Raw genomic sequence first — 13,658 nt, forward strand, 5'->3', positions numbered from 1 at the left:
GCCTGCAGCTCTTCACTGCCCATGGGTCCTGTCCCCATGCCTGCAGCCTTTCACTACCCATGGGTCCTGTCCCCATGCTATTCTCTGAATAAAAGAACACTACTACCAGACCTTGAGAGTCCAAGAAATCTTTCTTTCGACTCTTTGGCTAGCCAAGCCTGCATCAACAGCTCATGTGAAGACAGAGCACAAGTAATTGACAGGAGGAGCTCTAGTCACTTGGAGGAACTCATTCCCGACTGCTTTGCTGTGCTAGGAGGCATTGTGTGCACCACATAAACAGTGATATTTTAGTCAAGCTTGGGAAATAAAAAGGCATTCTGTATGATTCTCTCCATTAGCTAAACAATAAACAGAAAAATAGAGAAATGTTATAAGGATTGCATTGTCCATATTATACTTAGGGAAGTGAATGAAAAAAATATTTACCTTAAATTGTTAAACATCTTTTAAAGAAAATTTTTTTCTCTCTTCAAAAGATAAGAAAGTGCTCTCAAACCTCACAGATAGAAAGAAGAGCTAAATTAGAAGTGCTAAATTCTCACATTCCAGATGGAAAAGGACCAAAAGAGTAAATCAGTTTCCCAAGGTCAAGCAGATGCATTTGAGTAACAAACTACTCACCCTTGATCCAGCAACACCCATCCTTGATAAACACCAGTATCCTTAAATACACAGATGCCCCCCTAGCTGGGGGTGGAGAGGAACGCGCGCATTTACCTCCCTCCCTCTCTCCCTTCCTCCCTCCTTCTCTCTTCCCTTCTCTTCTCCATTTTTGTTACCTTAACCTAGGAGTCCCTGAAGACAGGTTTCATAGCACATGTCATGTTGGAACCCTCAAGGCCACAGGGAAGAAGCCGGGGTGGGGGGCGGGTGTTCCATTCTCGTTCAGTAGAGTTTGGAAAATCCTGGACTTGAAGTTTATTCAGAATCTTCTGTGAGACTGAGTCTCTGGGCCGTATTTTCTCAGTCAGGAAACTGAGCCAGTTGTATGAGCTTTTCTTAAAGGATGACTTTCAGGTCTTAAATTTTGTGGTACTTCAGGAGGTAGTCCACAGAACAGAAAGAGACCTTGACTAGCCAAGAGACTTGGTTCCATTTTTCATGTGTCTCTGACACTGATATTATGCAGTCTGAAGGAAGTCATTTTATTTCTTTACCTGAGGATTTGTTCCCTTGTTATAAAATGGCAGTGGGCCTACTGTCGGCACCTACTTCAGAAACACTGGGAAAGTCTCATGAGACTCAAGCTAAAAAGCACTTTTTTGAGGAGAAAAATGCAGAGGCAAAATAGACAGAATCGAGCAACATGGCAGACTGTTCACAGACCTATTCTATTCCGATTAAAATCAAGGCTTACACAGCGAGGAACGAGAAGCAATCAGAGCCTCTCATACAGCCATTTCCTAGGCAACACCTGAACTGACAAACAAATCATACTGTAGGCAAGAGACCTAGAGGGCGGACTACCCATCCTTTCAGGTTTAAAATGGTTAATCCTCTCAAGAGCCTGAGTCACCAGCAGGCACGTCATAGAGGTTTCTGGCAACGGCATGACATCAGTCATATTTCAGCAAAAGCTCCTCTATGCACCTCTGATGAGAGCTGTTATACTTAGCCTACTATTTACACTTGCCCCTCTTATCATACACTTTGTCTTCATATTACTGCCTATTTATAGTATAATTTTAGCAGTGGTGTCAACATCCCAGGTACTAAATGTATGGGGTTACAATCAGGAAAAGAAAACTTCACTCCATAGCAACTTAAAATACTTATCCTCTATGGACCTGAGCAGGATTCCAACCTGGCCTAGCAATGTGAGGTCATTCGTGGCCCTGGATGTACTTGAACTGCATATATTTAAAGCGTACAGCTTGATCAGTGTTGCATATTTTTATACCTATGAAATCATCACCCAAAGCAAGAGAATATTTCCATCACCCCAAAAGCTTCCTTGTGACTCTTTAATAATCCTTCCCTCTCTTTCCTCCCATCCTCAGGTGACCACTAAGTGCTTTCTGTCACTACAGACTAGTTTGCATCTAAAATTTTATATAAATGGAATAAGATAGTACATATTCCTTTTTGTCTTGCTTCTGGTATCCACCTCAATTATTTTGAGATTCATCCATGTTGTTGCATAGATCCACATTGTCTTTTTATTGCTGAGCAGTATTCCATTGCATGGATATACCATAATTTGTTGATCCATTCACTTGTTGATATACATTTGGGCTGTTTCCAGTTTTGTTTGTTTTGTTTTTACGAGGAAGATCGGCCCCGAGCTAACATCTCTGCCAATCTTCCTCTACTTTGTTTATGGGACGCCACCACAGCATGGCTTGATGAGCAGTGTATAGTTCCATGCCCAGGATCCAAACCTGTGAACCCAGGGCCACCGAAGCAGAGCCCACAAACTTAACCACTATGCCACTGGGTTGGCCCCAGGTTGTTTCCAGTTTTTGACATTAGAAATAAAATGGCAATAAACATTTGTGCAGGCATATATTTTCATTTCTTCCGGATAAACACCTAGGGGTGGAATGGCTAGATCACATGGTAAATGGATATTTAACTTTTTAACGAACCTCTGAACTGTTTGCCGAAGTGGGTGAACCATTTTACTCACTCATCGTCAGTGTATGAGAGCTCTAGATGCTCCACACGTTTGTTTGTTTGTTTTGTTTTTTACTTTTAGACATTTTAATGGGGATGTAGTGGTATCTTATGGTGGTTTTAATTTGTAATTCCACAATGAGTAATAACGTTGAGCATTTTTTTGTGTGCTTATTGGCCATTTATTTATCTCTTCCCTTGTGAATTATCTGTATAAGTCTTTTGTCTATCTTTTTACTAGGTTGTTTGCCTTCTTCTTATTAAGCTGTTTTTTATGCGTTCTGGATACAGTCCTTTGTCTGATATATGTGTGTTGTCTGTGCTGTCTTGTCATTTTCTTAATGGCGTCTTGGAAGAGCAAAGGTTTTTGATTTTGATGAAGTCCAATTTTCAATCTTTTGATTTTATGGCTCATGCTTTTGGTGCCACACCTAAGAAACCTTTGCCTAGTGCAAGGTTGCAAAGATTTTCTCTTTTGTTTTCTTTTAGAAGTTTTACACTGAGGTTTATGATCTACTTTGAGTTAATTTTTACATAAGGGTTGATGTCCATTTTTATCCACATAGCTATTCAGTTGCTCCAGCACCGTTTGTTGAAGAGACACTTCTTTCCTCTATTGAATTGCCTTGGCATCTTTGTTAAAAATCAGTTGACTAGATATGTGTGGACCTATTTCCAGACTCTATTCTCCTTGAACTCACTCAAGCCAATAATAACCCACTTTCATCAATGCTCAGTTCTCTTCTGTTTAGAAGCTGGTAGGTCCTTGGCTCTAGGATGAATGAGGAGGTCAATCTTGCTGAGGTAATGGAATTATTCTGTCTGAAGCAACAAAAGTGGGACACCACTGATAATCTGACACCACGAATTTCTGCCTTTCTTTGTGCAGTGCTGGAAAGATGCTGGCAGGGAGGATGTTGAGGACCTTGACTGGGCATGATTTTTTTTTCTTAAGTATTTGTCAATACAACTCCCAAATTAAATTTAGAGTTGTGCTTGAGAGCATGTCATACTGGAAGATGAATCTCTCTATTGCTGATGGTGGGTCCAGGAATTATAGGTTATTGCACAAGAAGGAGCCTACAGCACTACCCAAGCTGAGCTGAGAATAGTATCCCTGAAGGCATTTCCTGGACGGTTCAATGCAGCCAACGCTTCCAGAACTAAAGACATCAAAGGTCTGCCAACTTCCTTGGAAGCCTCTTCTCTAGTCCAACAGCAACAACATCAGTCGACATTCATTCAATAATTATGTACTAAGCACATCATCTACATCTTTTTATTTTTCCTTAATCTTACAAAAAAGATGCTGCTTTTGTTTCCATTTTACAAACAAAGAAACTGAGGCAGAGAAAGGTTAAACAACCTGCTCCAGTTCCCCCAGTTAGGAAGTGGCAGAGTTAGGATCTGTCTCCCTGACTTCAGCTCGCACATCCTTAGCCACAAGGCTACACTGCCTCAGAGTACTTACTCAGTACTAAGGGGACCTTTAGAAACTCACTCCCATGCATGGGGCACTTGTCTCAGAAGACATGAGGCTGACAAGCTGATTGCATGAGTAGCGCCTCTGTGAAACCACTCGCTTGGCTCCAAACCTTTACTGCCTGCCCCCACCACTCTCCCTCACTTCCTTCTGTTAAATATCTCCTACATCAAAAGGGATGCCACGAAGAAGGTACCACCAGGGGTGGGCTGAGGGGAGGCAGGGTTTGAACTTGAGGAGATAAAATGAACAGGAAGGATGCGATGATTGTCTTCAGATAGAGCTCTTTCAAGAGCAGAAGAGGATAGAGGGGAGAAGGGAGGGCTAGAAAGCAAATGCCTAGGTAGGAAGGGGGAGGCAGGGAGTGCCCAAAGATAACAGAAAGAGAAGGACTTAGTGTGGAAGCGAGACTTCCAAGGAGGTGGGCAAGGAGGGAGCTCAAGGGTTAAAGGTGGGAAGGGGAGAAGCTGTGAGTGAGAGGGAAGGATGAAAGAGAGAGAACAAAGGTAGCTTGCACTGAAGACTTGGGTGTGGGAAGGAGGCAGGTCAGGCTGTCTCCATCCTCTCCACAAGGTAAAGACTTACTGAGAGCAAGAAAATAAAACTGAAGAACATATAGAAGAAGGAAGTAACTCCTTCCAACCCAAGCTACTGGCTGAATGCTAAACACTTTGCAAATACAAGCCTACAAATTCAAGAATCACAGTCACTTCTGCAGGTGGGAAGAGCCTTGGGAAAAGTTCTTGGGTGTGGACTTGGAAATACAAACCTAAAGTATCCTTTATAAGAGTTCCATCTCCGGTTTTGTTCATACGAGTGGAATCCCATCTGAGGCTGGTGCAGGACCAACACTGACCTCCACAGGCTCTGCAGAGCCAGCCCATCCTTCCAGGGTGGGAGACTCTCAGCACCACTTGTTGAACAGGTGCACCAATGAAAAGACGACAGCCGCCACCCCAGAAATTCACATTCTGCAAGAAAATATGCAGTTGAGAGGGGCTCCCTTTTATTGCTAGAGTGGAGCTGCTTTGTTCTGGTGGGTGGAATGGAATCGTAGGCAAAACCTTAGGAGGGAGATAGACAAGGGGAAGCTTGAAGGGCAACCTTGCTACTCAAGGAAGAAGAAACACAGTTTTGCTAAGCAATCATTTATGACCTCCAACACAAAGTTATTTTTCCTTTCTTCCTTTTGCCTCCTTCTCCTTTGCGTTTTTCTCTCTCTATTCCTTCCTCCCACCCAGAGATGCTGTGTAAACAGGAAACAAAGAGAGAACAGGCTCAGAGGGAACCTGAAGCCCCTCCTCCCCATGTGTCCCCCTCCCCCCTCCCCACTACAGCCTGCCTTGCCAATTCCCACTCTTCCTTTACATGTCATGTGGAGGGTCTGCTCCTCTGGGAAGGCCCCAGCACACCTCCCCTACTGCCAGGCTTGATATGGACATCTTCTCCGTGTTCTTCCTTATCACCATAAACCAAATGCATCGGTTTATGGCTCTCTCGCTGACTGTGAGCTCCTTGGCAACAAAAGCCAACTCCTATGATAAGTCAAGGGCTTTCGAGGGCAATGAAAAAACTCTAGCCATTAGTATTATTTGACTTGGAACCCCCAGTTCCTAGACAGAGGGTCTGGGGATCAGTAGACATTCGAAGGGTAGCAATTATTATTATCAACATATGGCTATCTATTACTTATGGCCTTATTACTTATGACCATTTATTACTGTAATTTTAATTATAATCACTATTACTACCACATGACCACTTAAGGAGGTTGGACCCAGACACTGGCCAAGAGCTCAAGGTAAAGAAGTCATGGTCTACTGAAGGTAGACCTGAGCTGGTCAACCAAACAGGACATGGAGAGAAAGCTCATGGGCAAGGATGGGCCTTCTAGGGCCTTGGAATCAGAAATAATATCATCTCCTTCTTTCATAAAATATGCGACAGTTTATAGAACACATTCATTACATTATTTAATTCTCCCAATTTCTGTTGTCGAGTAGGTGGCATGACACCCATTTACAAAGAGGAAACTTGCTCAGAGAGGAGATACGATTTGCCAAAAGTCACACAGCCAGTGAGTGGTGAGTTCAGCTTAGAGGATAGGTCTTCCGTCAGCGTGTTTGTTGAGTGTTCCCCAAAAGAGTGGCCCAAGGTTGGCTATGACCATCTGAAGTCCAAGAGAGAACACCAGTTCCAGCTAGCCAGAGGGAGAGCAGGGGGCAGGTAAAAGGGACTGAAGAGCCCAGTCTGACGTTACCGCAGGCCACAAACTGGGGTAACTTTGATTTGAGATTCAGAAACATAAAAACTCAGAAAGTTAAGAGCAGTAGCTGCCATAGTAGTACTGTCTTCTAATGCCAATTATTTTAAATAAATTGCTCATTTTGTCCTCATCATAAACCTCTGACCTAAGTATTGTCTCCATTTCACATATCTGGAGGCCCAGGGTCAGGGAGACTAAGTAACTTGGCTGTGGTGGTCACGTAGGTAAGAGAGGCAGAGAGGAGATTCACACCTCCCTCAGGTCAGCCGCCCATCACGCCCACATCCCTTCCACCACGCTAGCAGCTTCCCTAAAGCACTTCCTTCCATGTGATTCCAGGCATCCCATGATCCCCCTCCTTCCATACTTCTCCTGCATTTTCCATTGCTTCCTGGTTAAACTGCCTGTGGGTTTTTCAAGAGACAACATAATGGGGGCACACCCTGGTCAGTGGCACAGAGTGCAAAGTGTTATGAGGGGTGGGGGTAGCAGGAGTAGCCAGAAAGTCCAGGCATGGGAACAGCTGGGGACCTGGACAGTCCACCTCTAGGACAGCCCTTAGCAGGATCCCACTCCAAGTATAAGAAGTAAGACAGGAAGGCCAGACCTGAAAAGCCAATGAAAAACAGGATCATATAAGCCCATAGGACCAGGAGCCAAAACAGTACCCCCAGACTAGGAGACAAGGGTTCAAATCCAGGCTCTGCCACCAGCCAGCTGACGACCACGGGAAAATCACTTCAGATTTCAGAGCCCCCGTGTCCTACCAAAAAGGAGAAGCATACGACCTTGCCCTCCTTACCAAAGCAGGGTGTGGTAGGGGTAAAAACAGGAAGAGGATGTTGCTCCTTTCCAAGCAACCCACAGACACAGGGCAAGCACTACTCCCACTGCTTTTGCAGCACCCCCCACTCTCCCCGACCTTAGAGTCACAGTTCACAGAGAGCTTCTGAGACGCTCTTTCGGAATCCATTTCATTAACAATCCAATGCAACCACGTGTAGGTTGTGAGGGAGCAGACTTACATCATTTGCTCATGAAGCCCCTGTAGCAGATGCCATGGATTCCAGTTCAGGGGCTCCCCCGAGAGACGAGGTGGCCTGACTTCTCCAGCACCACACCGAGAGCAGGACGACGCCACCAAGGCTCAGAGCCAACCATCTTCACAGCTGGGAAATTCCTACCTGCATAGCTTTCTTATCCAAAACATATCCATTCTTGCAATTATTCTCACTCTGAGAATTATGCAGCTGACATTACAAAGAAATCCACCAGGGGAACAGGCCTGGGGTAGAAAAAATGCTGCTTCTGACAAACTCACAGTAACAACTTGATAGAAATCAAGGCAATTCTCTGCAGTTGAGAGCAAGGGTGAAGCTGTAACTCAGACCTAAATTCATGACATCAAGGCCCTAAAGACCAGTCTCTCTTGTTTCAACCATCACAGGCCATGAGCAGCCAAGAGGCATGCTTTATTTGGCACCATGAAATTGTCCACCCACTCCCAACCAGGGTTGTCAAAATTTTTCAATTGGTTGCCAATTTATTTCACACTAAACATAGATTTTCACTTTCTCTTAAAAACTTGGGAGATTTGACAAGCCTGGGTCCACACTTGGGCACAGTAACTCTGCTAAAGGGCAGACTCTTCATCCAGGCACACTCTCTAGTTGCCACAGACCCAAGCAGTTTCTCCTGTTTTGAGGCCTGGCTTCTGTGGGTATCTGAGTTTGTGACTCCCAATTTAGAGGCATCATTGTGGACGAACACTCATTTTGAATTACTGCAGGCCTGGGGTCAGGGGTCTGGCCATAGCCTACTGGCTCCCCCCAACTTCTAGAGCAGGGAGAGGGAACCCAAAGACTCAGGATTGAAAAACTGTCAGCTACCACCTGGCAGCGTTTACCTGGCTCCACTGTGCCACTCAGGTGAATAGAAGGCCTCCCTTATGGCAATGGGAACGCAGCACACACCTTTGTTACCTTTCCATACCTCCGAAGGCTTAAAAAAACAAAAAAGAAGAACAAAACCACCTTACGTGTCTTTTCCTCAGAGATCTGATGAGATAACCATATATGGGTGGGATTTTTAATCCCAGGCCAGCACTGATAAAAGATACAGTGGGTGTGAGTTCTCCAAGGACAGGCCCAGTGCTGCACAAAATCGTGCAGCTCTTCACTCTCTCTGACCCCTACCTGGGCAGGGCCTTAGACATTTATTTCTGGATATGGAATTTAAGTCAGTGAGCTGCTTCTCTTAGGACTATTTGCCCATAGGATATGAAACTGTTCCCAGTTAAAAATGGTTCAGCTATCAAGAGAAAAACAAGGGGGGGGGGGGGGGGGGGGGGCCTCTGCAAGGGTCCGCGAGCACAGCAATCCATTCCACACCAAGTTAGCCCTGGTGGAAATTAATTTTTAATGCCTAAATAAATGAATGCATCAACTAGCCGAGTGCTGAAAATTCCCACCAATAAACATTTCTTAAGGTGGAATCAGATTTCCATCCCTTGTAAAATGCAAAGACGTTTCCTGATTGACATGTTAATTAATCACACTTAATACTTCCATGTCTACATTTTACCTAAGCTTCAGATTCTGACAGAATGGTGCACAGGACAGCAACTTGGATGGAGGAAAAGGATGGAAAAGTCCAGGATCCCAGGTAACCAGGAAGATCCGCGTGACACAGCACAATAGTGAGATGAAGAGCACAGAGCACAATAAATAGTAATATTTGCTTGAGCTAGCTCTGCTGAAAAAGACTAAAAACCATACACACGTACAGTCCTACCCTGGTATCCATTTTTCCTCCCTGTCACTGAGCTATCAGAGAACAAGCTTCTGGCCAGCTGTGATGAAAAATAATAGTTAAGATCCTGGTGAGTTAGTAAAGGAAGGGCTCTAATCTCAGTTTCAAGGTGGGCAGTAGGGGCAACTTAAAGCAGTTGCTTTAATAGCTGTACTAAATGCAGTATAATGTCCCACTTCTCTTGTGTCTTCCCCATAAACATACGCACACAAACACAAATGCAATACATTACCCCAGAAAGGATTAACGTATATTTTTCTAAAAGTGAAATTAAAGGTCTAATAATTTAGGCCTCATATAAGATGATGGTGCACGTAGCCAAGCTCAAATCAAATCACATTCTAAGAGTCCATATTTCTGCATTTAAATCACTATGCAACTGTATAAAGACAATCATTGTAATGGCAGCATCTTCATCTCCCTGTAAGTAAATTGGCTGCCTTCTATGAAGACAGCCTGACAGGAGACGGTAAAAATATCTCTCTTCTCAGTATTCATAAGGAGAGGGGAAAAAAAAGAATCAGAATGCAGGTAATGACCGTCACCCAGAGAACAAAGCAGTCGAAGACACACTTTAATACGAAATTGTGTCCTCCAGTTTCTGTATCCAAATGCCAGTTGTGCTAGAAAACCTAATGTGAATAGATTTATGTATTGAACTGAGGGGCAAAGGAAAAAAATAATTCTTACAGTCATTGAATGGACACAGAACAACAGATGCAAACAACACTGACTGGATCACTCTGCTATATAAAAGTCATCCCATTTGTCTTTAACACAAAAGACATCTTGCTTTAAAAATAGTCAGAAGATCTAAGGAGAGGGACACAGAACTCAGTACCAGCTCAACTACTTGAATGCTCTTCATCTTGCCCCATGCTTCTCTCTGCCAAGTCATTCACATTCTGCAATGAGTTCTGGACTCCTAAAATGATGTGTATATTCTCTCCCCACCCACCCTACTTCCCCCAGTAAATCTGTAGTGAGAGGTAACACAGGAGGTTGATACGTCCAGGAAAGATTATTAAGGAAGAAGAAGAGCCTTACCACTTCTGGGAGCAGCCTAGTTGAGAGGTCATGGATGGCTTTGACAACTATACATATGGACGACAGAAGGAATATCACCCCCAAGATGACGCAGGCTCTGCAAAGAAACAAAACATTGAAAATCTTAACTGGGAGAATTCCACCCTGCTGATTTACACAGTCACAATGACAATGACACAAGGCAAGGTATTACGACTCAATCAAAATTTGCCACACTCCCATGGTCACCACCCACAGCCTCAGAATTAAGACCCAATCATCTCTAGGAGAATATAGTTCAAATTTTATCACCAAAATCAACCCCATGGTGCAGGGGCTTACCATCCCACATAATCTGACAGAATCCCATGAATGCTGGCATGGAAGGGTCTCCAAGGCCATGAAATCCATACTCCGTGCCTGGAAACACAACATTTCACTCCTCCTCCAGCTGGAGGGTACAGAGTTTAATAGCAAAGAGTGGAGGTGGCTCTGGCCTGAGACATCCCAAACTCTACCACTTAATGTGTTGCTTGATCCTGGTCCAACTACTGAGCCTCTTTTAGCCTCTATTTCCTCACCTGTCAAATGGGAATAACATTTTCTATCTGAAGATGAAATGAAATAATGCACAGAGCATAAAAACATAACCCATTAATGTTGGCTTAAACAAAGGAAATAAAAGTCCACCCTGGCTGTCTCTTTATGACATAATGTGATGGACACATTTGGATTTTCCCCAAAGATAAAAAGGAGGAATGATTTGGTAACAACAAAAGACAGTGTTTATGGTAAGATGGAGCAATTCTTAGAAAAAGAAATGAGAGAAGGAAGGATGATGTCAACCAAGACACCCAGCACAGGAGGAGGCAGGAGCAAGTCAGGGACATGGCCAAGGGTGAAGCCAGAGGACACACAGCCAGGGGTGTGGGGTGGGAGCCAGCAAGGAGGTCTAAGGGGCTCAGGACCTAGGAAATGTGTCCGGCAACCCAGACACAACAACTCACAAGAAAGATGGAAAATGAAAGTAAACATGAGGAAATGATGACAGTAACACAAGGGTCAAAATACCAAATGAAAATGAAAAGACAGAGAAAAGAGAAAAGATGCAAGAATGACTACGGTTAGCTCCAGATCATTCCTGTCCTCACCTGATGTCGCCATCATTTGGCAGCCTCCTCAGCCCTACTCCCCCAGCTATCAAATAAAATCATTTTTCATTATTCTTCTTGGATTCCCTTCTCTGGACTAAAAGAATGGTCCAAAATTGCCCACATAACGTTGAAGTGGCACCTACTTAGGATATCAACAAACCTGTGGACAGACATGTTCCCCCAAACCCAGAAGCCAGAAATAAGCAGGTAAACAAGGCTGCTTGGAGTCCATTCAGTAGGCTTCTAATCCACACTCTAGTTGTAGGTTTTATTCTTTCAAAAATACAGACAGAAAGAAGGCATCATTGCAGGCTGGGGCAAATCACCAAGAACACAGAGATATAGGAAATCTCTATGGGCGTCTTTGTATAGACTTCAGCAAGAGGAAGTCCTGGCCCTATACACCAAATGGAGATCTACCATGGTTGCCATTCATCTTCATAATAAGCCTGGAGTAAAAAAAAAAAAAACCTCTACATTTAAGGGGGAGAAAAGATAATGCAGGCAAAGTATACACTGAGGCAGCAGCAGGAGTGAAGAATGCTCAGGTGAGGCAGTGAGCCTGCAGTTGGTCACCTCAGTCCTGCAGGGCAGTTGGGGCCAAGGAGGCTGCAGCCAAGAGGAGCGCTGTGCAGGAGCAAGGCACGCCTACAGGAGGGCCGCCAGTGATGAGATGCTGGAACAAGACCAAGGAATCCCAGGGCTTGGGGGAATCAATGCTCCCAAAGCAGCTGGCCCCTGAGTCCCAACTGTGCCCACAGGGAAGAGGGCTGTGGGCCAGCCGTGCCTGGCACTTGAAATCACCATTTCTACCTGTGAGCAAATGGGACCATGAGAGGTCCCATTACAGGTAGAGAATACAGTTAGGATAGCCCTCCAAGCTAAGTTTTGTGATGTGTTTTTTCTCCATTCAAAAAACTCCTGGGTGGCTAGCAGAGACTCTCTCCTTCAACTTTCAGATAAATTCAGCCACCAGCTCAGTGCTTCTCAACCCTCATGGCACACTGCGCTCACCTGGGGATTTTTTTGTGAACAGCTGCCCAGTTGAACCACTCCAGCTCAGTTTTATCAGACCCCCTGGAGGTGAACCCAGGCATCTGTATTTGTTTAAAAGCCCCCCAGGCAATTCCCATGTACATAAGGGCTGAGAGTCCCAGGCCTAGACTCAGGTGAGGCCTTGTCCTTCGGGAGCTTCCACCATGGGGTAAAAAGCCACAACTCTCTGGACAGAAGGCGGGGAAGGAATGGTCATCCCAGCTGGTGAGGAAGTAACGGGGTCTAATGGTCCCTAAGAGACTGTACTGTATTTGTTTACTGAGCAGCTTTCTCTCCCTGGGACATGAGTAGGGCTGCCACCACTTGAGTGCTAGATCTTCTACAGGCCGTTTGTCATAACATCCTCAAGAAGCCCCCATCTCTGAACTCCTCTGGGGGGAAAAGGAACAAATGTCTGAGCTTCTTCCTGACAGGCAACAGTGATGCTGCAGGACTTTCTCCTTCTCCAGATCACTGGAGGCACACCTCTATAATGCACAAAAAGTAGATCTGGACTCTGTTTACATTTCGTAAGGAAACAGGTATAAAGGATGCAATGGTCTCCTTACATAATATCTTGCTTATGTATCTTTAATCAAAACTATACTACAAATCCCTTAAAGGCAAGAACCATATTTTGATATCTCTATCTAGAGCAGCATGTAGCAGGTGCTCCTTCTGCATCTGTAGAGTGGATGTAATCATTAACTGATCAAGTAATCATAACTGATTTGTAAGTTTCCCCCCACGGAGTTTAAGGGGCATGAACTGCTTGCCAATGGGGATGGGAAGAGGAAAGAGACTCCTAAGACTTCAGCCAAAATGCCTATGGAATAGCCACATTGGAAAACTACTCTGAAAGGTAATGAAAATCAAAATAAATTGATGATTTGGTTTACTAAAGTTGAATTTTACAGAGCTGTCATGTTTTCTTCATAAGTATACCTATGAATATGATCAAAAATGTTTTAAGAACCTATTTTCATCTTCTCTTCAATGTTTTACAAATTCAAAAACCACAGTCACCCTTCCTTCAACACTGCTGGGAGCCTGTGTGTCAGAGCTGCTCCCACAGCCTGAAGCAGCTATTGTTAGCAGAGACTGTGATGCTATTTTTTAACGTTTGATTAATAATGTATTGTGTTTACACAGCAGCTTTCTCCTCAGGCACTCAGAGTTCCACACATCAGCTCATAAATGCCCCGGAGGCCACTCACCAGACCTGGGTTTCTGTTTTTCTGCTATTTTATGGATTGGGAGGGGG

At 44.3% G+C, this 13,658-nt stretch overlaps 1 protein-coding gene across 1 annotated transcript in view; it reads right to left on the reverse strand.

Moving 5' to 3' along the window:
* Positions 1-13,658, reverse strand: part of TMEM163 (transmembrane protein 163) — a 220,787-nt gene that overhangs the window by 36,087 nt on the left and 171,042 nt on the right. The window contains exon 5 of the mRNA XM_046659366.1: positions 10,227-10,323. Within this exon, the coding sequence (XP_046515322.1) occupies positions 10,227-10,323 (97 nt within the window). The remainder of the gene's footprint in view (positions 1-10,226; positions 10,324-13,658) is intronic.

The sequence above is a fragment of the Equus quagga genome, chromosome 4, assembly GCF_021613505.1.
Source record: "Equus quagga isolate Etosha38 chromosome 4, UCLA_HA_Equagga_1.0, whole genome shotgun sequence".
Lineage (NCBI taxonomy): Eukaryota > Metazoa > Chordata > Mammalia > Perissodactyla > Equidae > Equus > Equus quagga.